The sequence below is a fragment of the Cheilinus undulatus genome, linkage group 2 (assembly GCF_018320785.1).
Source record: "Cheilinus undulatus linkage group 2, ASM1832078v1, whole genome shotgun sequence".
In the NCBI taxonomy this organism is placed as follows: Eukaryota; Metazoa; Chordata; class Actinopteri; order Labriformes; family Labridae; genus Cheilinus; species Cheilinus undulatus.
In genome coordinates, this window is record NC_054866.1 from 53,304,056 (window position 1) to 53,331,589 (window position 27,534).

Sequence of the window (27,534 nt, forward strand, 5' to 3'; positions counted from 1 at the left end):
AGCTGTCAAGATTAATTGCATTAACATTCGAACTGCCGTGGATCTCTATATACCTAAAACAGCCAACAGGTCATATTTACCTGTCATTAAAGTGCCTTGATTTTCATAAATAGCACTGATCAAGGACTTAGTTAACCACTGACATTGAACAGCTTAATAACTACAGATAGAAAACTAGATCACTGTTGGGAGATGATCTGTCACATAGAAAATTGTCTTTGGACTGATTGCTAATTGATTGATTCCTCATCACCGAATTTGGCTTCATTCAAAGCACTGAGATACCTTTTGACATTTAACAATGGTAAATATCTTTTTTTCCCCTGTTATATCCATGTTGAAGGTTGATCTATCTACTTCTGATTAGGCATTGCTGCAATAGAGAGAAGGTATAAAAGTGTGGGAAAATCGAGGCTCTCTTACGAGGTAAATCTGACCTTCATGGTGGTTCTAGATATAAATGTCCATTTACAAAATTGGGGTTTAGGCAAAGATTTTTTATGACTCCATGTGATATGAAACAAACTTTTAGGAAAAGACAAATACTGACAGTCTTTAAAACTGTAAACACATCAAGTAAGATACAATTAAAGTCCAGCCTTGGGTAAATTTTACCTGTTGGCAGTTCTAGTGTTTGTCATGATTTACCAAGATCCATAATTAGTGCATTAGTTATTTTTTAATCCCATTTATTAATCTCGTGCATTATTGTCCCTTTCAGCACAGTTTAGTTAATCTAGGTCAGTGTCTTCCAGTAAGTCCACCACTGCTCCTTAGACAGCTCAGTGGACAGAAAACATCTGAAACTTTAGATACCAAACATCTACCATTTTACCGTATCATTACTTCCTCCTCAGTCCATACCAAGTCCAGTTTTTGTGGTTAGTTCATGTTATTATCTTTGCTCTGCCTATAAAAACAGGCCTGTGCTTGCACTCCTGTCAGACTGCCTTCAGAGAACAAGAAACACTCTAGATCATGAAAATTTGACGTAATACACAAGAATCTTTATCTGATTTATGGAGCCTTTACTTCCTGAGGGACTTTAACTTCTTAAAGGAAGAGAGTTGGATTGGAGGCAGAAGCCACAGATATCTACTCCCTCTGGTGAAAAGAGGAGGAGGAATGGGAGGAGTCACAATGTGTTAAATTGGAGGGAACGGGAGAGGAGAGACAGAAGGGGCGAAACTCTGGTGAGAGTGACGTGAGAGCAGATGTTTTTCTTGAAACAGGATGAATCTGACGTTTCTTTGGTGGAATTTGGTTTAAGAGCATTTTCATGTTTTTCTGTGATTTGGCTTCTTATCTTTTGGCTGATTTTTTCCTGATATTTGTGCTTCAGTAAAACATCTGATCAGGAGGATTTACTGAAGAAGTACATTTCATGTAAGTAAAACTTCATGTTATTGGCTGTTGTTATCTGCATTTGAAGACTCAAAACCTCGTCTGATCTCTGCTACCAGGTGCCTCTCGAGGTTAGCTGCAGAGAGGAGGTTGCTGCCTTGCTTGAGGGCATGTCCAAGGTTCCTGAAGACAGAAGAAGCATATTTCCCAGCGGACCTCCTTTAGGACTCCATGCCCCTAAAGCATGGCCTCCAAGCTGTGTTGGATTTAAAGCTCCACTAAGGCTGTCGATGTCTGCGGAAATGTTGTAGTGGGAAGCAGAAGAGGATAATGCGATGCAGATGATGGTTCTGCTGGCTGTGCCATGCTGACGGGGAGACGAGGTCTCGCGAGTGTTTGTCTGTGTTTCTTCTGTCTGCTCACCCTGCCACAACAACCTGCAGCACTAAACTGCTACCGGGACATCCTCCACCGGGTCAAGACACTGAGCAAGGTGGCCCCGCTGGTATGATTCACACTCTCTCTGCTTCACTACAGGAAACATTAGAAATGAGTGGTCTGATCTGCTCTGATCATCTTACTCATGGTGCAGCTGTAACATCAGAAACTTTGGGTTGTGTCTGGAAGAATATTAGGATTTATAAGAACAGGCCAAGAATACACCTAAGAACAAAGGTATACAAACATTATTACCAACTGCTAGTTAACCAGGACACAAATAAATAAAATAAGTAAATAACTTCTAGTTGACCTGGCAACAAATAAGTAAATAACTGCTAGTTAATTAACAATTAAAATGGTATAGTTACTTGGTAAGGAATTAGAAACTAATGGCGATTTAAGCAGAGAACCAAATAGTTACTTATTACTAGTAAAACCAGGAAATAAATCGATACTTTACTGCTGGTTATCTATAGAACCAATGAACGATTAACTGTTAGTTAACCTGGTAAAAATAGCAAATAACTACTAGTTAACTAGGCAACAAATGAGTAAATATTTGCTAGTTAACTATCAAACTAATGAGTGATTAACTGCTAGTTAATCTGGGGAGTAATGTTCTGCTAGATAACCATGGAACAAATGAGGAACCCACCACTTGTTAACCTAGGGAACCAAGAACTAACTGCAAGTTAATTTAAAATCTGAGATAAGTGAGTTACCAACTACTTGTTAACTAGACTACAAAGAGGCCACGTAAGGGTCCCACTGCGCGTCGGACGGTTCACACGTCCATGTCATCCATTAATTCCTGATAATTGGACACCTTGTCGGCATTAACCCGCTTATACCATGGTCACTTGCCAACGAAAATAGTTAATAAAACTACTAATTTATAATTTCATACATTTTTTTGAGCAAAATAGAAAGTTTTACTAAAACAACAATTTATTTCCCCTAGCAACGCCTGAGGGCTTGACTAATAACTGGAATAGCCATTCCATTCCAGAAATGGCATAGGAAGAACTGATTAGATTTTGGGAGCGATCTGGATCACCGTCTGGATCCAGGAATTTTTTAAAGAATCTTTACTATTGGGAGATAGGGCTGATGGTGGAGGTCTGTGCTCTTTGAGTGCTTTTCTAGTTTGAACATGTAGATTCACCATTTTAATTTTTAGGTCATATTTCAACCATTTAAACTCATGAATTGGAATTTTATCTCACATTTTGACATTTTCAACTCCTAACTTGGAATTTTAATCCCAAATATTTGTTGCGTGTGAGTGGTGTATGAACCCAAAATGCAGACGAGGAAGCAGTTTTAAAGGTTTTATTGAGACGGGGGGAAGGGTCCAGGGAATGAGTCGTCGTGGGAGAGAGTGCTGTACAAAGCTGCAGGTGAGCGTGGAGTGAGGCACTGGAAAAGAACAGAGAGACACGTTAGAAAATCGCCAACAGGTAGGTACTGGAAACATACAAAAATGCACGAAGGTAGTAAGGCCGAGCGCTGAAGGTTTACCACAGATGAGTAAGAGCAAAACTCTGGCACTGCAGAGAATCACGAGCAGCCTCTTGTAGGTAGTCCAGATTGGATGATTCGTAGCAGGTGTGATCCTACTCTGCAGCGCCGTGGGGGATGGTGAACCTCAGGGGAAGCACCGACAAGTTACCCAACACAACAACGGACGCCGGAAGTCGGCGACCGAAAGAATTATCAAAATAAAATACAAAATAAAACTCATGGTCCGAGTACACCACAATATTAACCTTTTAGATTTAAAATCCTACAATTTTATTTCATATTTGGATCTTTATAACTCAGTATGTTGAAGTTTATCTCATATTTTCACCTTCAAAACTTTTAATTTAGAATTCTTTCTCATATCTTGACCTTTTCAACTCCTAATTATAACTTTAAATCCCAAATATTGACCTTTTGAATTCAAATTGTTAATTTTTTTTATCTCATCTTTTGACCTTTTAAACTCATAATTGTGTGTTTTGTCTCATATTTTGACATTTTAAACTCATGATTTTTTAAATTCTATTCCATTTTTAACCTTTTAAGCTATTATTTTTTATATTATCTTAAATATTGAACTTTAAACACATAATTTTTTTAAAATTATCTCATATTTTGACCTTTGAATTTTATTTAGTACGTTAACTGTTAAAAGTCAGGATTTTAACCGTTGAATTTTCTTTTATCTCAAAATCATTTATCATCAATCTTACATTTTTGTTTCCCCCTATAATGCGTTAGCAGTGAAGATTAGGTTGACAGTTTATGGTAAATTTGGACCCTGTTCGGCCCTCAGGTTAGACCCAAATTCAGGATTTGGCCCCTGCTGTGATTGAGTCTGACATCCCTGTTTTAAAGAATCTGCACATCCTGTACTGTATTTTTTTTTAAATAAAAGAGGCTGCAGGTTTTAAACCATGGTGTCATACAGTATGTGAAGATTATGTTGACAACATTAGTGCACACTAATTTTGATCCCTATTTTAGCATTTTTAGGAAATGAATCACGTTTTTAGGTGTAACAAATACTACAATATAATCACAGCCTTTATGCATTTATGTAATCGCCCAGCCTGACATCATGATTGTGATTGGATTAATTGTACAGAAGTAAAACAAATGCATAAGGAATTAACAGATAGTTATCCATAAGTTGTTGGTTTAAGTTATTATTTATTTGATATCAGCTTTAAGGCCATTAGAGGACAAATCACTAACACACTACTAAACTCAGCTCAAAAAGTATGGAAATGAGTGCTTGGTGGATTATTTCTTTGCTTCTTGGCAATAAATCTAATGCTGTTAGAAAGTCTTTTTATTTTCCTTTTAAATAGTGCCATATTTGTAAGGGTCATGCATTTGTAGGAAGAGCAGCAAAGCTGAGTATGTGGGTTTCACCCATGAAATATGTTCCAGATCTTCTCTGCCAATGCCAAACAGCTAATTCTGCTGTTGGCTCTATCTTTGGTGTTTGGTGGATCTGATGGTTGAAGTCTAAAGAAATGAGACATATTGGCAGTTCAACTATTTATCCATTTAACAAACTCGAGCCTCAGTAGTGTGTGGAGAGCCACAATAGTCTGGTCACACACTGCTGTGGGATGGCATCCCATTCTTCCACCAGCATTTGTCACCAGTCAGCCAACGTGGTTGTATCGGTCACTCTGGCACCAACAGCATGCCCAAGCTGATCCCACAAGAGTTAAGTGGGGTTGAGCTCAGGACTGCTGGCAGGCCATTCCATCCTCTCCACTCCCAAATTCTGGGAGTAGTTAACAGGTAGATTGTTATTCATCACATTTCATCGTTTGTTAATGTAATGTTAATCATTACTGAATCATTACTTAACCTTTATCTCACTTATTTATTACCTGGTAACTGTGCCAGTAGTTCCACTGCCCTCATGTTCCTCTTGGCTCTGTTTGGGTCACTCATGGTTAAAAAATGCTCCGCTATCGCTGATTGTAAATCAGATCATGGATGGAGAGATCTTTTTTTAATCAGCTTATCATCTTCACCGCAGATGACTAATGTCAAATTGAATGATAAGAACATAGATCATGATTTCAGGCCCTGAGGTCATGTAGAGTATGGAGAGTGGAGGAGTCTGGTTTCCAAATAGCTGAATGATATTTCTCCACACCTGTGCAGTGAGCCACACAGATGCTGTAAACATGTCTGCACACACATTTTAACACACTGACTTGTGTGTTGAGTGGATTCAGCTCCTTTTTCTCCATTTAAATGCCGTCTCTGAACCTCGGACCAGCAGAGGCTGAAGGAAATATCAGTCACTGTGCAGGGAAATAGTCTGTCAGAAAGTTCAGGGTTGTTCAGTAATGTGTTATTTTAACAATCAATAGTATGAACAGGTTTAGTGAAACGGCAGATCTTCAGCCAAAGTTTTGACCCAAACACAGAGAGAACTGTCTAATTAGCACAAATGGGTTGGAAATTTATAGAAAAGACCCAATTTACCTCCGTGAACAACATCTAGCAATGCTAGGTCTTTCTGCTCTTTAAGATAAGTTGGTGCCTGACTGTCAACCCCTTAGAATTCTGGGTAAAATTAGGCAAAAACACCAGTGTGTAAACACAAACAGGATGTCTTTAGAAAGGTAACACTCTGAAATGTCTCTAAACTGTCTGACCGCCTGCAGCTGCTACTGGTACTGAGTAATGACTGTTTACAGCAGTGATACTCAACGTGTGGCTCGTTTATGTCTACATTTGAAATATTATTCCCCTGGAAAACCATAAAGAAGGAAACTTTGACTTTAGAATTATCCATTGCCATTTGTTTCCCACACATACAGTCAGCTTTAATTGTCAAACTTAATTGTCAACTTGTAGTTTTTGTCTGTATATTTCCATTGCCCTTATTTTCAATTTTTGCCCCTTTTTTTTTTTTTTTACCATTTTTTCCACTTGAATCCAATTTATGCCCTTTTTCACCAGTTTTTGCATCTTTTATCCTGCTTTTTGCAAATTGCACATTTCACCGATTTTCCCCCACTTTTTTCCATTTTTTTTTTTATCAAATTTTTGTCACTTTTCACTCATTTCCCCCCACCTTTTTGCTGTTTTTTTTTTTGCCAATTTTAGTTGTTTTTCACTCATTTTTCCCACCTTTTTCCAGTTTTTTTTTTTTTTTTTTTTACCAAATTTAGTCACTTATCACTCATTTTCCCAGACCCACCTTTTTGCTGCTTTTTGCCAAATTCTGTCACTTTCTACTCATTTCCCCCATCTTTTTCTGCTTTTTACCAAATTCAGTCACTTTTCACTCAATTTCTCTGAACCTTTTTGCTCCTTTTTGACAATTTTAGTCACTTCTCACCTTTTTTTTTTACCAAGTTTTTGCCTTTTTTTTTTTTTTTTTACCATTATTGCCTCCTGTAAGGCATTTTTTGTCATGTCACACCCATTTCTGCCACTTTTTCTCTACATTTTTTGTCACTTTTCACCCAGTTTTTGTCATTTTCTGCCTGTCTTACCCCTGTTCACGCATTTTTTGGCCACTTTTTTGCAGTTTTATCACCTCTTTTGCAAGCTTTAACTGATATTTATTGACATTTTCACCTACTTTTCACCTCTTAGATTGTGGCTCATGCAAAAGTGTTTTTCAACAATTTGGCTTTTTGGTTGAGCAGGGTTGAGTAAGACTGGGTTACAGTGAAACAGAGGTCTCTAGATGACTGTAGCTGGGAGGATTAGCTGGGAAACTCAACTGGACCAAAGCATGAAGCCTTAGCTCAGTCAGGTTCAAAGATGAGAACAGAAAATGAGTTTTTATAAGAAAAAATTCCAGACGTTTTCAGAGTGGAGGCTCCAAAAAGAGCCCTTAGATAGCATGGTAACCATTAGCATGCACCTAAAAGAAAAAGGCTGCTACTCCTGAATGCTTCAGCATACAGATATCACACTGCCTTCTATGGGAAGGAGACATCTAGAGGGGTCCTGGAGCATGCCAGCCCTCATAGCTTCTTTGCAGATGACATTACACAGCAGTGGATGACTCTCCCAGGGGGGCAGTTAAGCACAAAACATACCAGAGCTGTTGCGGTGCCTCACGTCCTTTGACCTGCTTCAGTTGCCGTCCTTGACTCATACCAGCAGCACGTTAACGGTCAAACCCCCCCACCAGCCACTGCTCGGCCAGGGGCTTGATACCAGATCTGACAGCCCGCTCAAGAGTCCCCAGGTGTGTTTTGGGCTTTAGTGATTTCTGCATAAAGAAACGCTACCAAGAAGGTCGTGTTTAGAGCTGTTCCCCAGTATCCCAAACATTCAAACTGCAACAATATAAACATTCTTAAGCTTCTTTTGTGTCACAAAATTAGTGAAATATTAAGGCAAAAAAAATCTAAAAAAAAAAAAAATCGGTCCAGTTTTGTCATGTTGTAGCTCCTTAAACTCTGATCTTACTCATGCTTCCTCAGCCTCTCTAATTGTGAACTGAAACCTGTCTCTTTTCAGAGATCCAGATCATTTGGTTTAGCTCAGTAGCGCTGGGTTTCTGGCTCTCAAATAGCTCTTCATTTGGTCCCAGTTTAGCTTTTTAAAATGTGGATTTAATAACGACAAGGGATGGAGGAAAGGAAACTGGCACTCAAACGTAAGCTTGCTACTGCTGCGGACATAAAGAACGGTTTCGTAGAACAGCCTCGCTCTTAAACTACTCATCATCTCACTCCACTCACCCCAGGAGGTTTATTCAGCCAATAGTACATCACTGTTCCAATTAAAAGCGTTTTTGTGACAAAATGAGTATTTTTTTTATACGTTAAAGATGCTCAGCTAGCCTCTAAGCTCAGTACAAGACTCCTCTAGACTCTTGTTTACCTTCGTCTGGCTTCACCATGCTGGGAGGTCTGCAGGACCGAGTATTTGTGATAGTGATTGCCTCCTCGCCGGGTAAATCAGTTAAACTGTGGTAAAAATCATTGTTTTGTAAAGTGTAGGGATCATATTCAATGTATGTAGACATTTTCTGATGATAGCCGCTGTCTAGAGATCCAGTTAGAGCTGTAAAGTATTAACCTTCCTCCATTTACATTCATTCCTGACCCTTAAACTTTCAGGATCATGTGATTGCAAACATTCTTTATGGCTTGGTCTGATGACATCACCTTTCTTCACCCCAGACCCTCATTGGCTATTGTAGGCTCTATACCAGTGATACTCAACGTGTGGCTTTTGTGATTATTTGTGGCTCTTTTATGGCCAAATTTGAAACATTATTTATAATTTTATCCTGCTTTAATGCAATTTTTTTACCCTTTTTAGCCACTTTTCGGCCATTTAAGCTGCGTTTTGCAATTAAATATCACCTATTTCCCATTTTGCTACTCTTTGATGCGTTTTGCCCATTTTTCCCACCTTTTTGCTGATTTTTGCCCATTTTAGTCACTTTTTCACTCGTTTTTTGCCCCAGTTTTGCCACTTTTGGACTATTTTTGCCACCTGTAACTCATTTTTTTACCAGTTCTCACCCATTTTTGCCACTTTTCCCTAAGTGTTCGCCCCTTTTTGCCTATTTTTGCCACTTCTCACCCATTTAAGCTGCCTTTTGCAGTTAAATGCCACTTTTATGCTGATTTTCCACCTTTTTAATTTTTTTTGCCAATTTTACCACTTTTTTAAAAATTTTTGACACCTTTAAGTTATTTTTTTGGGTTGTGTAACCCTGCTCAACCAAAGAGTAAGGAAGGTCCCAACTGGCTAAATGAGATGTCAGTTTAAAGGTCTCGAAAAAAAAACACACAATAACAGTGGGAATAACAATGGAAGATTTGAAATTGCACTGTTGTTGTTCACAGCTATCTGTGTACTTTCTCTGATTATCTCGATGTACTGAGACTGAATCAGAAGACAACATCCCAACAATTTTACATCACACGGTAGTTCAGAAGCAGTCCTAATCCCAGGTGTCTTCCTCATGGAAACTCCACGTCTCATTTTATTGCTAGTCATTGTCATCTCCATGTAAGCTTACAGTTGGGAAAGGTTTCGTCACGTTTACACTTTCCCTTGGGAAACACATCGAAGTCTTTGCAAATATGCAAAACACCACGTCTTGACTCCCACCAGCTGGATGGACCATTTCCTGTAAACCTTGTCCATGTATCATTGGGGATGTAATCATGATTTTGGACTAAAAGTTTGGCAGGAACCTGGGGTCCCTGCTTTCTACAGCTGAGAGGCAGAATAGATTCAGATGTACTGTTTTTGACAGATTTACCCACAGTGGAGAAATATCATGGAATTTGAATGTCCAATGAAAATGACATTACATTTTAGTCTAGTTTTAGTCATCTTGATGAAAACTAAACTGAGTTTTTGTCAGTTTTAGTCATCACACATCTATTTTGTTAGTCTTAGTCTAGTTTTGTCAGACAGAGAAAAAGGCTGTCGACAAACATTTATGGTCATAGTTTTAGTCGACAAATTTAACACTGAATGTAGCTGCTGGAAAAAACACTGGCTGTGTCTCACACTCTGAAAACTGCTTCTCTAAATTAAAGTATTAAACATATTTAACTGCTGACTGACCCACAGTGACCCAGTTTTTGCTGATTAACACCAAAGATTGTAAAAACCTCTCCTTATATTGCATTTTGTCTAAATTATAATCTTTCTAAAAAATTTTTGTAATGCACTTTTGATTTAAGTAAATAAAAAATCTCAAATGACACAGAATTGAGATATATGATTAGAAAAAATAAAAAGAGAGCAAGCAGAACCATGAGAACTTAAAACAAGTATTTCTTACATTCATCTTTAAGAGAAGGCCTTTTTAAATTCTCAAACATATTAACGATTTAAGATTTCTCTCTTATTATTTTCTTTAAGACATTAAAACCTTGTTAAAATGTGTGCTTTATAAAAAATGTGATGATAAATATATTTTTATTATTATTATTTAATAAATCTGCAAACTGTCTTTCCTGCAGAATTCGTTGGACTGCATGCTGTACACGCCCGCCATCGACGACTATGAGGTATGATTCACCACACAGTGCTGACTCACTCAATATAGAATCTAGATTAATAATTTATCCATCATAGCATTTGGCTTTTACTTTGTACTTACACATACACAGCCAAAGGTCCTCAGCTGATAAATCTTCTTTTAAAAATTACAGCAGTCTCCTGACTCTCAACTGCCTCTATACAATTGAAGTTACAGTGACCTTTGACCGTGTAAGATTGTGCCACATTTGACAAAAATCCTTCAATGCAGTCAGAAGTGAAAATACCTCACAATGTTCTTAAAGATATCATGCTCTCAAGAGAGAGATATTAACCTATGACCCAGTGACCTCGACCTTTTACCCTTCACCTCAAAGATGCTATCAGTTTCCAGGGGACATTAATGCCTCCTCACTTTGAAATCCTCGATGTAAACCTGCTCGTGTTTAGGTTGTATTCAGGGTTTGGTGGGCCCCAGAAGGGTTTCAGGTTCCTGAAACCACGGCACAGGGGCCCCTGTGTAGCATCCCCTTTCCTTTATTAACAGTCCCTAAATGTCTGAGAAGTGATGACACCAGTTGTCTGAGTTAAGGGAGAGGAATGTTGTCCCATTCTTGTCTGATGTAGGATTCTAGCTGCTCAACAGTCCTGGGTCTTCTTTCCTTTCTGATGCTCCAAATGTTTTCTGTTGGTGAAAGGCCTGGACTGCAGGTAGACCAGTTTAGGACCAGGACTCTTCTTCCGTGAAGCCATGCTGTTGTGATAGATGTGATATGTGGTTTAGCAGAAAGAGACGTTGTCTGGATGGAAGCATATGTTGCTCTAAAACCTCTCTCTACTTCTCAGCATTGATAGTTCCTTTCCAGATGTGTAAGCTGCCCACGCCATAGGCACTAATGCAACCCCAAACCATCAGAGATGCAGGCTTTAGAACTGTCCACAGGACACGGTGTCTGTGGTTTCATCTGACCACAGAACAGTTTTCCATGTTTCCTCAGTCCATGTTAAATGAGCTTTGGTCCAGAGAAGACGGTGGTGTTTCTGGATCCTGTTCACATATGGCTTCTTCTCTCCATGATCCAGCTTTAACTGTCATTTGTGGATGGCACGGCCAACTGTGTTGACAGACAATGATTTCTGGAAGTGTTCCTGAGCCCATGCAGTGATTTCAGTACAGAATCATGCCTGTTTTAATGCATTGGCCCCTGAGGGCCCCTTCAGCCTTGCCAGATTCTCTGAATCATTGGTGAACCTCTGCCCATCTTTACCTCTGAGAGACTCTGCCTCTCTAAAATACTCCTTGTAAACCTGCTTATATTACTGATCTGTTGCCGATTCACCTAATGAGTTGCAAAGTCCTCCTCCAGCTGTTTTTCATGACTTATTTTTCCCTAGCCTTTTATTGCCCCATTCCTATTTTTTCTAGATGTGCTGCTGCAATCAAATTCAAAATGAGCTAATATTTTTCAAGAAATTGTAAAATGTTTCAGTTACATAATCTGATATGTCGTTTATTTTCTATTTTTAATAAAATATGGTTTATGAGATTTGAAAATCATTTCTTTCAGTTTATATTTACATTTTAAACAGTCTCCCAACTTTTTTGGAAATGGGGTTGCATATAAAAACGGTCTTCAGATATTGAGACTATCAAGTGATGCATATGAGGCCCAGTGACCTGGACATTTGATCTTTAACCTCAGTAATCTCTGGGAAGGATGGATATCGGGGTGCAGGCATGGCGGTTCGGTCCTGTTGACATGAGGCCTCTCTTGAATCATTCCCTACTTTCTCATCCCTGTTTCTGACTCTGTCTTCTCTCCTTGACAATGCCATAAAAAGATTTCCTCCACCCAATAAGTAAATAAAACTAAGACAAATAAAGAAAGAAAAATGTAGGGGAAAACTAATGTGCAATAGGGAAAGGGAAAAGCAAAGTTTAATTCCTTCAAGTGTGTTTGAGATGTGTTGTTTACCCCAGTGTGGTCCTGGAGGAGTAAAACATGCAGGACGCCGACGTTTGAGCAAATGGTTTAATTCAGAAAACATCATGATGTAATGTAGTCTGACTTTAATAGCTGGAGTCATGTGGTTATGTTTAATCGAAGAAACAAAACCTGCAGAGACTTGTAGCTGCACTCTGTGCATGATTTTTCTCCTTTACATATAGTGAAGAGCAGGCATGCACTTTATGGTTATATATCTGCAGATGCTCAAAATATAGTCTGGAAAGATACTGACCAATGAGCAAACACACCATATGGCCACAAACCTCTCCTCTCTGCTGGTGCTCCCCATGAATTCCTGTTACACCTTTGTTTCTGCTTCAAATACTCAAACATTCAGACATGCACACAGCTTTCAGAGGATATGAATCACTTCTTACAGCTATTTCTGCCAAGATTAAAGCCTCTCCCCTGTAATCAGGGTGTGTGATAAGAGTCTGATGCCCAGCAGATCCAGAAGTAAGCAGAGATCAGTCCATTTTCCTCCTGAGACCTGGGCTTTTGTTTGGAATGAATTTTTAGTTTCTTCCACTTATTCAGGATAATTAGGACCTGATAGGTTTGAAAAGCTCAGTCTTGTCTTTAAAGAGGAATTAATTGTGACAAAAACGTATGTCCAATTTCAACACAAATTCCCAGAAATTCCATAAAAACTACCTAAAATTTTTGTGAAAAATTCTTAATCATATTTTTACAGTTTACCATATAAAGCGACCCAACTTTCTTCAAATATTCCTCAAATGTTTCAATGAAAATTTTTTCACAAGGCCTAAATTTTAAATTAAAGAATCCATTTGAATTCCCAATTTTTGTTTCAATTCCCCCAAATGCCAACGCAAATTCTCCAAAACAAATACATCCCCAAGGTTCCATGAAAAACAATGGAAAATACCCCCAAACATGAAAACAAATTCCCTGATATTTCCTTTTACTTCTAGAAATATCAAAGAATATAAAAAATCATGTAAATATTCAAAAATTTCACTGCAATAAAACTTTAAAAAATAATAATAAAATAATAATAATAATATACAAAATATTTCAAAATTGTATGTGTTTTAATTTCCAATAAATAATTGTTACCCTTGAAATTTCATTGCAAAGTCTCCCAGTCTTTCAACTGAATTACTAAAACATCAATGGACAGTGCAGATAATTTTCTCAAAAATTCTAGTAGTAGAGGAATTATTATGGTATGTTGGAAAAGCCAGATAGTTATGTCCTCAGATGTGCACATACGGTCTTAGGAGGTAATTGTCCTTCCACAGTTCTGGCAAGTTAAAAGTCTTGATTTAGCTTCGGGATGAGAGCAGGGCTCGTGTCGTCCTCTGGGCAGTGGGAGAGTCCTTCTTGGGAAACTGGTGGGTTTTCTGCACAACTCCTTTCCATACAACATCGAAGAATAACTCTTTGTACTCGACCAGCAGGTGGTTGACTGCAAGCTGGGAAACCAAACAACCTGGTCTGCTGCTCAGATAGTGTTGGAATGGTAACTGGTGGGGGGAGTGGGGGGCTGGCTTTTGTTTCTGTGTTTAAACGGGGACAGCTGTTCTGCCTCCATTAGTCACCATTCTGCATAGTACATTGCAATGAAAAATGTGTTTCAGAGAGTGAGGTTGTGTTTAGAGATTTGAAAACAAGAGGAAATGAGTATTTCAGCCATGATTGTCTGGGAAAAATGTTTAAGGTTTTGCCAGCAGGGAGGCTGATTCCATGAATGAGTTTTGGCAACAGACTGTTTGGTTCAGAGAGCATGAAACAGAGTTTTAGGCATTGTGAAAAACTGCAATCGTTTTAACAGAGCCTGCCAAGCCTGTGTTTTTAATGGAGTTCTCACAGGATCATCTACGGTGGCTGCAGAAGTCTGAGAGTGTCAGCAGGCACAGCAGGGTGAACAAAAGTCACACATGATTGTGTTCCAGTAATGTTAAAGTGTCCATGTTCTGTGGTGGGACAGCGCCCCTCTCTGATCCCCTCCATATTCAGGTCCAGCTCCTCTGCTGGGATGTAGTCCTGGGTTGTAGGGTCACCAGCCATGCCAGAAATAAAGGTCTTTTTGACTGCTATAGGTCTTTTGAACAGATCATAAAATATGTCAGACACCTCATCTGTTCTCCTCTTTTGATATTTTTATCAGTTTTCTAGCTCATATTTAGTCTTGACTTGCTGTCCAATCCTTTATCACATTCAAGAAGACATGGCCATCCATTAGGGGGAAAATGGTAGAGCTTCCTGGGGCCCAGCCAAACTGGGGACCAGCAAAATCATGGTCCATTTTAAAGTTAAGCTGTGGTATTTTATCTTTAACCTGAATCATAACCACTCTTATCAGAGAAACAAATATCATTTTAATTCATTTGTATAGCAAGTAGCCCTCCTAAAATTGTAAATACTTTGGTTAAAAACAGAATTTAAATACATTAAAATTTTAAAAGAAGCAGAAATGGGTTAGAAATGCCAAAAGTTAGATAATTTTATTTATTTTATTTAACCTTTAAAAGTGGCATTAAAACAAAAAATGGCAAAAATGGGTTCAAGTGGCACAAAAGAGCATATAAGGAGGTAAAAGGGGATTAAAAATTGGCTGAAATGGTTTGAAAGTGGCAGAAATTTGGTGAAATGGGATGAAAAATTGATATAAACTGGCTAAATAGGGTTAGCTGATGCAGAATTTGGTAAACATGGAAAAAAAATAGGTGTATCAAATTGTGAAATGAGGTGTAAAAAGTGGTAAAGAGGGGTCAGTATTGACAATAATGGGTCAACAGAGCAAACAATAGTGGCAAGGTTTGGTTTAAACGTGGCAAAAACAGGCAGAAAAAAAGTGTTGGAAAGGGTTTAAACTTGATGAAAAAAATGGGTTTTAAGAGGCGAAAATGTGTTAAAATTGGTGTGAAAAAGTGATGAAAACGGTTTAAAATTTGGAAAAATTGGTGTAAAGTGGCAACAGTGTAAGTTAAAAATATTCTTATTTTTTAAAGCCGTCTGGAGACTTCCCCTCAGTGTCTCAAGACCCCCAATGGGGTCCCTGCCCCAATGTTGAGAATCCCTGCTTTATCAGACTGTTTGATCTTCATGAAGGATTGATGAATAAGATGGTTTAAATAAATTGAAAATATATAAGATAAGAAGATATAATAGATGCTAGTGGATAATAAATGACATTTAAGGCAAAGTGTCCAACTGTTATTTAGTGGAAATGTTGAGTAACTCCTTGGGTAATTACGGCAGCTTCATTGGAGCACTGCATATTACTGTACATTTTCTAACTACTTCAGTCGATCTGCTATTATCTGGCAGACTTCCTCTCTATCTTTAATTATAGCAGCTGTTTTTCCTTTTAGATTTTAAGTTTAACCTTTTCATGGGCGTTCATCAAGAACTGTTACTGATCAAGTCATATTCATGTTTCCATCAGTGATTCTGTGTTCGACCCTGTGGTCTGCTTAACAGTGAACGCTGCACTGATCCCAACTATCTGGACCTGCACCTTGAGGCAGGATGAGCTGATAGAACTGAAGAAAAAGTATGTGAGTGCTTTATAATCATCTAGATTTCTGCATTAATTGGTCATAAGATGAGATCTGATCTACATCTAAGTCAGTGGTTCTCAACCTTGGTGTCGCGCAACAGAGAGGGGGTCTCCAGATTCCTTTAAAAAACTTAGAATATTTTGAGAATTCCACTGTTGCCACTTTACACCAGTTTTGCCAAATTTTAACCAGTTTTCATCATTTTTTTCCTACAAGTTTTGACACATTTTTGCCATTTAACACTTATCTGTCCATTTTAAAGCCTTTCCACCACTTTTTTCTGCCTGTTTTCATCACTTCTAAACAAATTCTTGCCACATAAGCCAAATGTTGCCTCTGTTGACCCATTATTGCCACTATTAACCCAATTTTGCCACTTTTTATGCACAATTGTTCCCATTTTAACCACATTTCACTATCTGATATGCCCATTGTTGCCAGTTTGACCATGTCTGCCAATACCTGCCTGTTTTTTCTTTCTCAGTTAGCACTATTTTGCCAATTCATATTAATTTTCTTCCCATTTCACCAGATTTCCACCCATTTTTGCCAATTTAAAGCCTTTTGAGCCACTTTTTAATTCCCTTTTACGACTATTTATGCCCATTTTTGCTTTTTTTTGCCACTTCCAACCCATTTCTGCTACTATTAAAATTCAACTTCACCACCTTTCCACCACTTTTTGCCATTATTAACCCATGTTTCCAATTTTTAACCCATTTTAATTCTTTTTTTTTTTTTTATAACAAAATAGATTAACATTTCTAAAGAAGGCTATATACTACACAAATGATTTTAAAAAGAGATTTGTTTCATAATAGTGGTTATTTTTTCAGGTTAATTATAAAATAAGGATATCACAGCTTAACTTTACAATAGACCATGGCTTTGCTGACCTGCTTTGCTGATGTGTTTAAGCTAATTCCACCACATTTAGGTCAAACTGCGCTTTTCACCAGGATTTTTGTTCTACTTTTGTGCAGAACTCTCCAGCGTTTGGCAGAAGTGTAGTCTAGCATCAGGATCTCCTGATAGAGAAGAGTCATGTACTGACATGACAGCAGCTGCCTGCCAACCCTGAATTATGCAGCAGCTGCACACGTCTCTTATATCACATACTGCTGAATGTGACAGAATGCTATTTAAAATTTCATCCTATATTTTGACCGTATAGACTTTTGATTATGAATTGTATCTCATATTTTCACCTTCTAAACTCTTGATTTAGAATTTTTTTCTCATATCTTGACATTTTCAACTACTAAATATAACTTTTAATCCCAAATATTGACCTTTTCAATTCAAAATTTCAATTTTTTAAATCATCTTTTGACCTTGTAAACTCATTATTTTAAATTGTTTCTCATATATTACCTCTTAATGACATGATTAAGTTTTTTGTAGTACTTGAACTGTTAAAGATCATGATTTTAACTTTTGATTTTTTTTTTTTTCTTTTAACCTCAGAATCATTTATCATCCATGTTCCGTTTTTTTTTTTTTTTCCTTTAATTTGTACCGGTGAAGATGAGGTTACAGTTTATGGTAAATTTTGACCCACTTAGGCCCTTCAGGTTTGACCCAAATTCAGAATTCGGCCCCCGCTGTGATTTAGTCTGACATCCCTGACTTAGATAATAAAAAAAGGTTTAATCAGAGACGGACTGCAGCATCTCTGAGCCTCAGAGGGAAAACAGTGAAACAAAAGGAGCCGAGGCATAAAGGGAGAAAAAGTTGGCTCTTGTGTTGTTTTCACACATGGATTCCTTTTTTATTTTTGTCCTTTTTTTCCATTCAAGTTCAGATGAACACAGTGTTTCTGCTGCATATTGATATACGAGCAGTCAGGCCAGGGTGTGGAAGTGAAACTGAACACAGTTTTCCTTGAAATGTGTTAAATCACAGTTAACTCGTGATTTATCAAAGGGAGTGGTGACTTTTTCACAAAGGCACAGGTAGGTCTGGATGGCTTTTTCCTTTAATAAATGATTAAAATTAGTTTGATCCGAAAAATTTCAGTGTGACAAATATGCAAAAAGATATCAGGAAGGGGGCGAATACTTTGTCGAAAAATGATTAAACAATTTAGACATGCAATCACAAGCCAATTTTTGTAGCTCTTCTTCATCGTATTTAAAGTCAGTATTTGTTTATACTGGCAGATTTTTCTGCTAAAATGCACAATCTAAAGTCAGTTGTGTGACATAGACCTTAATTATAAAGTGAAGAATGCTCGTGCATTTTGTTAAGGTCAAAGTTGAGGTGCCAAAGACGGCATAATTCCCTCACATTCTTACAGATCACTTGTCTCCTATCACCAGATCTGTTTGTACAAGTGTTTTTTTCATGTTTGGAACATTATTATGTAATCTTCCATCCTTTATATCCCTCTCTCTCTCTCTCTCTCTCTCTCTCTCTCTCTCTCTCTCTCTCTTCAGCAGAACTGCTCTAAAAGTGCGCTGAAATGTTTTGCTGCTGAAGTGACAGTCATCATCCAAGAGTGGAAAACTATTGAGAAGGTTAACAGAAAGTGGGACTTGGACGAGAAGCTTGCAGAAGTGGCAGACTTGCTTAACCAGGTACGGTGGAGAGGAAGATGTCTGCAGGGTAGGAATTATTGAAGTGGTTAGAGGATGAGCAGATGAAATAAAAAGAGCTTATTTGAAGTTGAAAGGAATGTGGAGTCAATTTTAATTTCCCTACATGTGAGAGTAAATAAAAGTTGAAAGAGAAACTTCAGCTTCAGACCGCTTATTTCAGATGGAAACTTGTGTCAGTTAGGGTCCAAATGTTGTGATCATCTTCAATTTTTATGTCAAAAATGTGCAGAATAGCCGCCCTCTACAGGTCGAAATTATCAACTGCAACTGAATTATTAGAAAATTTTCTCCTGGCTGATCTGGTGCCCTGCGATGTATAAGGTGTCATCTGTCATCACCACAGAGCTCAACACTTACTTAAGCAACATTAGCAAGCCATTTAGAGCCGTGTTTCCATCAGGGGGTCCGGTTTAATTCAGTTTGGTTTGGTATGGTTTGGTACGCTAAACCCCAAAATAGTTTGCATTTCCACAGACACCCATGCTCTCACTTGGGTGGGCGGGGCTGTGAAAGCATGCATGTTAAGTCACAGACAGCGCGAGTCTGCTGTTGCAGCTGCAGAGTTATAGAAAGGATGAGTGACAGAAATCAGTCGGGAATAAGCAGTAAACAGCTTTATTTCAGCTGAAAGTGCTTTTTAAAAAAATAACTACATCTTAATGATGTTAACTGCTGTCAGTAAAGATTCTCAGCTGATGGAATACGTGGACAGAGATGGTTCAAGTCATAACGCTACGTTAATATGTGAATATATCTAGTCTAGAACAGTTTATACGACAAAATATGAAAGTTTAGAGCTGTACTGTGAGAATTCACCGCATTGAAAATAAAGTAAAAGTTCAGCTGGTGTTAAAATCAAGCTAGATTAAGTCAGAAATCCGGGGTGCGCTGATCTCGTTTTAAAATAGTCTGCAGCCTGAAGTTTTACGAGCCCGTTAAACAACCACAAAGCGATGTTTTCACAGGTTACCTAACGTAAGACGTAGATTAATAACTAGTTACAGATGAGAATGAACTGTTCAAAGGCTTCGTATTCACAAATTTTCTGCATTAATTTAGTTTCTCATCCATCACGGATGGATCAGGCTGATGTGGGCCTTCAGGTTCTGCTTTGTGTTCTTAAAATCATCCAGATAAACGTCAGGAAACTTGATTTGTGGCCAGGTACCGATATCCATAGACTAGGAAACAGTTTGGATCTCTGTCGAGTCCAAATATTTCCCATTTAGGCAGATATTGGTCCATTTTTCTCCCATTTTCGCCCGCTTGGAAATAAATCTAATACCATTGGAAAGCCTGTTCATCACCCTTTTAAATGATGCCACATTTGTAAGGATCATGCATTTGTGGGATGAGCAGCAGAGCTGAGTATGTGGGTTGCACCCATGAAAAATGTGCCAAATCTTCTCTGCCAATGCTAAACAGCTTGTTTTGCTGTTGCTATTGACTCTTGTTTTGATCTTCTGGTACCCCCAGGTGCTGCCAGTCAGGGGCCTGATTGGCAGCACCTGTGAGCATGGGCCCTGCTGCAGTGGTCAGTAGATGTCTGCTTCAAGAATCGGCATGCCACGTTTGACTGATCTGGATAGGGCCCGTCGGTTGGGCAACTTCAAGCTGGTGTTCCGCAAAACCAAGCTGTGGCATTGTTTGAAGTGAACCCTAGTACCATCTCCAAACTGAAGGCCAAGTTCCATATAAGGGGGAAAGTCAGAGACAGGCCGCAAAGTGGGCATCCCAAGAAGACAACGCCCCAAGAATACTGTTTTCTCACCCCGTCAGCAAGAACTTTATCCTCCAGGATGACAACGCTCGCCCCCACAGAGTGGGGTTTATCAGAGACTACCTCCAGAATTTGGGAGTGGAGAGGATAGAATGACCTGTCAGCAGTCCTGACCTTAACCCCATTGAACTCTTGTGGGATCAGCTTGGGTGTGCTATTCGTGCCAGAGTGACCAACACAACCACATTGGCTGACTTGCGACAAATGCTGGTTGAAGAATGGGATGCCATCCCACAGCTGTGTGTGACCAGGCTGGTGACCAGCATGAGGAGGAGGAGCCAGGCTGTTGTGGCTGTGTATGGTTCTTCCACAAGCTACTGAACAGAGCATGTGAGCGGAGTGGAGCGATGAGATTTCCCACTCCTCGCTCACAGAGCTGTTCCTTGAGCCCGCTCGTCCGCTCAGAGGGGATTCACACCACTCCGCTCATTATCGCTCCACCGCTCACTCAAGTTTCTACCCACTCCACTCCAATCACTCACTCAACAAAAACACGGAAGCGCATTACCATTACCATCTTCTCGGTTTCAGACATTGGGAAATACTGATGTTTTTGAAAAATGATGATGGTGTTAATATTAGTATATTAACATTGTACAGGCATCTCAAGTCTCCCAGATTATTCCGGCGGAAAGCCCAGTCTGACGTGCTGGATGTAGCTGTCTGATTGACTTGGTCGAAAACCTTCCACTTCTTGCCCCTGATGAACTCCTTTGTTGTTTTGCCAGTGTGTTTTGGGTCATTATCTCGTTGCATGATAAAGGATCTCCCAATCAGCTTGATTTTGTCTTTCCTTTAAATTGGCAGACAAAATGTAGACTTCTAAGTTCATTTCTGCTACCATCATGTGTATTATCATCAGTGAAGATTAATGAGCCCGTCCTAGAAGAAGCCATGCAGCAAAGACATGACATTACCTCCACTGTGTTTCACAGATGAGCTTGTGTGTTTGGGATCATGAGCAGATCCTGTCTTTCTACAAACTTTAGCCTTTCCATCACTTTGGTAAAGGTTCATCTTTGTCTCATCAGTCCATAAAACTTTGTCCCAGAATGTTTGAGGCTCGTCTCTGTACTTTTTGGCAAATTCCAGCCTGAGGGGGCATAAGGCTCTGTTTGCTTTGAGGTTGTCAAAATTAGATCTGATACAACCTACGGGATCACCGGCGCTCCCATTAGCATATCTATTTTCAACTGTGGGTAGAATTATAACCAATTGAGACAGAGCAATAGTCCTGTTTGCATATAAAACCACAGGAGTAACACTAACACATTCAATGTGTTCCAGTGTACTGTTTTCTTCTAGAAATATCCTTCCTTCTTTTGCGTAAATGTAATACAAAGCGCACACATCAAAAAACAATAAACTATAATCTGGGCTTTAATTGTGTTGTTTTCTTTCAGGTTACAAGTTGCACTTGTTATTGTTTCAACATGGTCCTCTGCAAACGCATGCTCAAAAGTATCTGGCACACTTGGAGATTTAATTGTACTACAGTAAATACCTTATTTCTTCTAAAAATGCTGTCTTTTTTGCAAATTGAGCACAATTTCATTTTATTTTCATTATTGCCACAGTTAATTAAGACGAGTGTATTAAAAAATGAAGTAATGAACATATTCAAATTTTTTTTTTTTTTTTTTTTGTGGTTTGAAATGAGCAAATGTTCAACTTTTTTACAAACCCAATTTTGAGGGATACAGCTATGACATCTGTTTGGGTAAATGTATAAAAAAAAAATTTAAAAAAAACGCTTTTCATTTTTCTTGTGGGTTTTTTTTTTGTGCTTTTGAGCAATTTAATTTGTTAGTAAAGACTTATCACATACATATCATTAAAACTTGGGATCTAAGGGTTGAATTAATGTATAGCCAATTCAAATACTCCAAAAAAAAAAAAGAAACACACTACAGCATGTAAAAACGTAAAGATATGCTCTGGCGGAGTTGTTCTATGGTAGGTCATGAAGGGTTAAATTAATATTGTGCACATAATGACTAACCTGACACGTCAGATGGATTTGTTTCACACATCCATCTGGTAAACCTTCCATAGACAGTGTTTGAAAAAGGGCAGAGCCTTTAAAAAAAAACTCAGAGGGTGATTGGATGAATGTTCCGTCCGTCAAATCTTTACGGGCCAATCAGAGCAACAAAACACGTAACTTAGCCGCTACAGAGGCGTAAACTCCGTAGAGAACTGCATTACACAAACCACGAACCATGGCAAGTGCAGATGTGTCAGTACACGACTTTTGTCATTTTTGAAAAGAAAACAGCTCACCGCTGTTCTTCTTTTGACAAAGAAATGTCATCAAGTTCTGATAAAACCGGCGCTTTAGCAGCATCCGCGCTAATCTCAAACCATAATTGCACCGGCCTCTTCTCGCTGCTTGCTTATGTCATGACTCCACGGCGTCCGAAAGTACTGCCCCTCAATGCTGATTGGTCCTGTCACTTTCTGACCAGACCCAAACGGTTCAGAAGAGAGCTTTGCTAGATGGATTGGCCAGTGTGAAACACGGAAACAGGCGAATCCATCTGCTGTGCAAAATTACATAATGAGTAGGTCAGACGAAGATCTCCTGACAAGAATAACTTTGTGTAGACTGTATCTGTTGGGATTTTATGAATGAAATCAACCACTGGTGTATATTATAAGTGAAGTAGAGGGGACCTGGAATAGAGCCCTGGGGAACTCCAGCATTAAAAATGTTGTCTTGTGTAGGATTTTCTTCCACCTATAACATCTGTTTGTCTTTCCCCTCTGCAGACAAACCCAGAGTGTCTTCAGTGTGAGCAGCTCAAGGAGGAAAATGCTAAGGACTTTTTTAGGGTTCTTGAAACATTTATTCAGCTGATGAACAGCGCTCCTGGGGACTGCAAATCCTACTCATGACCCCCTAACAGACTTCCAAAAAGGACTTCATGACATCAGGCTCGCTCTGTTGCTGTTATAAATGCACTCCTGTGACATTTCACCTCCATCATGAGTGTGGAGGATGAAGTTATCCTCCTTCTTTGCTGTCTTCAGAGGAAGTGACAGAGGAGAAGGAGGCTAGAATGGGATCGATGGAGCCAGAGGTGGAGCTAAAGCTGTGTGCATGTGCATGTCTGACTGTGGAGCTGCCACTCTGCAGAGCTCTTACGCTTCCACACTGCCATAATGCGGTGAATTAACAGACAAAGATGCTAAATAAAACGCTGTCATGGAATCCATATAAATGTCTGAAGGTGTGATGGCAGCACAGCTTTGTTATGGTACCTGTCTTTTTTATGAAATATCTTCTTAGCCCCAAATAAAAGCAAGTGCAATGCATGACGGCAGAGCATTTTATTTACATCTGGGATAAATTATAGTCAGTGTTGGCTGTACATCACAAAGATAAATGGTGTTTATCAGTATTATGTCTATTTTAGATGAGCAGAATGATACTAAGGTCACCTCTAAAGAAGAACAGAAAAAACATCTACTGCAGGCCTCCAGTCCAAATGATGTATAACACCAAAGTGACATGCCCACCTTGGTTTAGATGTGAAGATTTTCCTCAAAGACCAGTTCAGATCAATGATTTGCTCACAGACGAGCTGAAATTCTACATCCTAAGACCAGCTGCTCTGTTAAACTCTAAACCCCGGTCAGTTCATGCTGCTGTGGCCGGAGGAAATGATGCATCGTTCCCTGAAATGCAGCCCGCGGCCCACATTAAAACATGACCTTTTAAACTCATGATACTGAATTTTATCTCATATTTTGACCTTTTAAACTCACGATATTGAATTTTATCTCATATTTTGACCTTTTAAACTCAAGATTTTGAATTTTATCTCATATATTGACCTTTTAAACTCATGATTTTGAATTTTTTCTCATATTTTGACCTTTTAAACTCCAGATTTTGAATTTTATCTCATATATTGACCTTTTAAACTCATGATTTTGAATTTGATCTCATATATTGACCTTTTAAACTCCAGATTTTGAATTTTATCTTGTATTTTGACCTTTAAAACTCATGGGTTTTGAGTTTATCTCATATTTTGACCTTTTAAACTCAAGATGTTGAATTTTATCTCATATTTTGACCTTTTAAACTCAAGATTTTGAATTTTATTTCACATGTTGACCTTTCAACTCAAGATGTTGAATTTAATCTCATATTTTGACCTTTAAAACTCATAATTTAGAATTTAACCTCCTATATTAACCTTTTAAACGGAAGATTTTGAATTTTATTTCACATGTTGACCTTTAAAACTCCAGATTTTGGATTTTATTTCATATTTTGACCTTTAAAACCCTTGGGTTTGGAGTTTATCTCAAATTTTGACCCTTTAAACTACTATTTTGAATTCCATCTCATATTTTAACCTTTTCAACTCAAGAGTTTGAATTTTATTTCATATATTGACCTTTTAAACTCATGGTTTTGAATTTTACCTCACATATTGACCTTTAAAACTCCAGATTTTGAATTTTATTTCATATTTTGACCTTTAAAACCCTTGGGTTTGGAGTTTATCTCATATTTTGACCTTTTAAACTCAAGATTTTGAATTGTATCTAATAATTTGACCTTTAAAACAAGATTTTGAATTTTATCTCATATTATGCCCTTTAAAACTTGTGATTTTGAATTGTATCTCATATTTTGACCTTTTAAACTCATGATTTTGAATTTTATCTCACATTTTGACCCTTTAACTGCAAGATTTTAGATTTTATGGCAAAATGGATTAAAAAATGAGTTACAGGAGGTAAAAATGGTTCAAAAAATGGTAAATGTGACAAAAACAAAGAGTAAAGCAATCAGCAGGATAACAGAAGAAAAAACTGGTGGAAAATGGCAAAATGGGGAGAAGAGTTGCAGAACTGATTAAAAAATAAGTTACAGGTGGTATAATTGTAAAAAAAAAAAAAAAAGGTAAAGATGTGGCAAAAAATGAGTGAAAATAGAAATGGAATGCAATGGAAATATACAACAGAAAATATAAAGGTTGACAATTTAAGCCATCTGAACAAGAGTGGGGAACAAACTGATTAAAGAATCTTTCCCGAGGTTAAAGTTGACCTTGAAGAGGTAACAAGTTTGTCTCAAAGACTTTAGGTCATCACCTTTCCACAGTTAGACAAACTGCCTACAAATGGAGACACTACAGCAGTGATACTCAACCAAAGAGAAAAATTGTTTAAAAATATCTTCGCAAGAGCCACAATCTAAGTGGTGAAAAGTGGTGAAAATGGGTTAAAGTAGCAATAAAAATAGGATAAAGTGGTGAAATGGTCAAAAAGCGGTGAGGAAGTGGCAAAATGGGAGAAAGTTTTCAAAATGGGAAGAAAAAGTGGCAAAAATTGATTAAAAAATAAGTTACAGTTGGCAAAATGTTCAAAAACAGTAAAATGTGGCAAAAAATGAGTGAGTAAAATGGGCAGAAGTGGCATTCAATGGAAAAAAGGCAGCTTAAATGTGCAAGAAGGGGCAAAAAAGAGGGGAAAATTGCAAATAAAGCAGGATAAAAAAGGCAAAAACTGGTGAAAAATGGCAAAAATTGATCACAAAATGAGTTACAGGTGGCAAAATTGGACAAACAGTAGACATGTGGCCAAAAATTAGTGAAAAGAGACTAAAATGGGTAAAGGTGGCAAAATGGTCGAAAACTGGCAAAGAAGTGGCAAGAAATGGATGTTAATAGGGAAAAAAATAGTGAGAAAAAAGTGGCAAAATTGATTAAAAATGAGTTACAGGTGGTAAAATGGTAAAAAAGGTAAAGATGTGTACTTTTGTAAGGTGACCTTGAGTGTCATGAAAGGCGCCCTTAAATAAAATGTATTATTATTATTATTATTATTATTATTATTAAAAAATGAGTGAAAATAGACAAAAATGAACAAAAATTTGACAAATGTGGCATTCAATTGAAAAAGGCAGCTTAAATGGGTGAGAAGGGGTGAAAAAAGCAGAAAAAAATCAAAAGCGGGACAAAAAAGAAAAAAAAAATGGCATAAAGGGGCGATAGACGTGGCAAACCTGGGCTTACAAAGCTGTAAAAATAGATTAAAAGTGGCAAAAAATGAGGAAAAAATGCAAGTTGGGCAATGGAAATATACAAACAAAAAAAATAAAGGTTGACAATTTAAGCCAACTGAACTAAAGTAGGGAACAAACTGATTAAAGGATCTTTTCTGAGGTCAAAGTTGACCTTTGTTATAGTTTTTCTGGGGAAAAATATTTTAGATAAAGACGTAAAAGAGCAACAAATCATCACAAAAGAGCCATATGTGGCTCTTGAGCCACAAGTTAAGTATCACTGTTCTATGTGGTCTCTCAACAAACAGTCGCCACAATCTACATGGATAAAATCAGAAGACTGTGAGACTGCCATTAATGGAATATTTCCTGTCTATTTGTTTGGAGGCCAGTGGTGGAAAAATGCACACGGTTTACATTTACAGAATTATTTGGCATTTACATCCAACTGACTCATGTTAAGAAGCCGAAGCTGGACCACACAAGCTCATCCAGATTAATGTGCTCTACTGCAAAACAAAGGGTCCTTACAGTATGTTTTGCAATGATGAGAAGTTTGATTTAAAGTTCAAGTGCTTTCAAGAGCCGTGCACATGTTTATAATTATTCACTGATGTGAACCCAAAGCCAACAGTTTCACTTTCTGATATCCTGTGTGTGATACATAGCTGTAACCATCACAGCCAGTTTCACTGTATTCTCCAGTTATCTACTGGAGCCATTACTTAATTAACCTAATGCTCACATTTGTAGTTAGTTTCCCTCAAACAGCTAACAAGTTGCTGTTCGGTTCCAAAGGGGACAATTTTATTCCAAAGAAAGAGGCTAAGGACCAGTTTCCATCCATCCATTCTCTAGTTTCCAGTCAGTCAGATGAGAATGCTATTGTCTCTCATTTATGAAACTTGTGTAGAATCCAGCATAGATAGAAATCATCTTATGCCCATGTGTGATTTATGAAAAGTGCATATTTGGCTCATAACAGTGAGGGACTAAGCAGGGGTTGATGATAATAACATGCCCCTATAAATCCACGGTTCAGCCGGCCTCAGCCCAGAGTTTACAACAAACAGAGACAGTGGAAGGAAAGAGTCTGAACCCTTTGAAACGGTCTGGTTTTCTGCATGAATTGGTCATCAAATGTGATCTGATCTGCATCTAAGTCAGTAGACAAACACAATGTGCTTAACCTGATACCACACAAATGATAATGATATTTGAAGTCTCTATTGAACACAGCTATTAGACATTCACTGTGCTGCTGGAAAAAGGAAGTGAAGCCTTATGCTAATGACTCCAGAAA

General features: G+C 38.1%; 1 protein-coding gene across 6 annotated transcripts; it reads left to right on the forward strand.

Annotated features, from left to right (window-relative positions):
- Positions 1 to 1,191: 1,191 nt before the first annotated feature.
- On the forward strand, positions 1,192 to 23,512 carry il15l (interleukin 15, like). 6 transcript variants are annotated; one of them, XR_005992498.1, is made up of 6 exons: positions 1,192 to 1,386; positions 1,464 to 1,849; positions 10,266 to 10,313; positions 15,709 to 15,820; positions 18,265 to 18,402; positions 22,976 to 23,512. XR_005992498.1 is itself a non-coding variant. In XM_041797986.1 (6 exons), the coding sequence occupies exons 3-6, from the start codon at positions 10,309 to 10,311 to the stop codon at positions 23,099 to 23,101; spliced, it is 384 nt and encodes a 127-aa protein (XP_041653920.1). In that variant the 5' UTR covers positions 1,192 to 1,386; positions 1,464 to 1,849; positions 10,266 to 10,308; the 3' UTR covers positions 23,102 to 23,512. The 6 variants fall into 6 exon arrangements, 3 of the variants coding, with proteins under 3 accessions (XP_041653920.1, XP_041653903.1, XP_041653912.1); XR_005992497.1 differs by having other exon boundaries at positions 15,709 to 15,816; positions 18,262 to 18,402; XR_005992500.1 differs by having other exon boundaries at positions 15,709 to 15,816.
- The last annotated feature ends 4,022 nt before the right edge of the window (positions 23,513 to 27,534 follow it).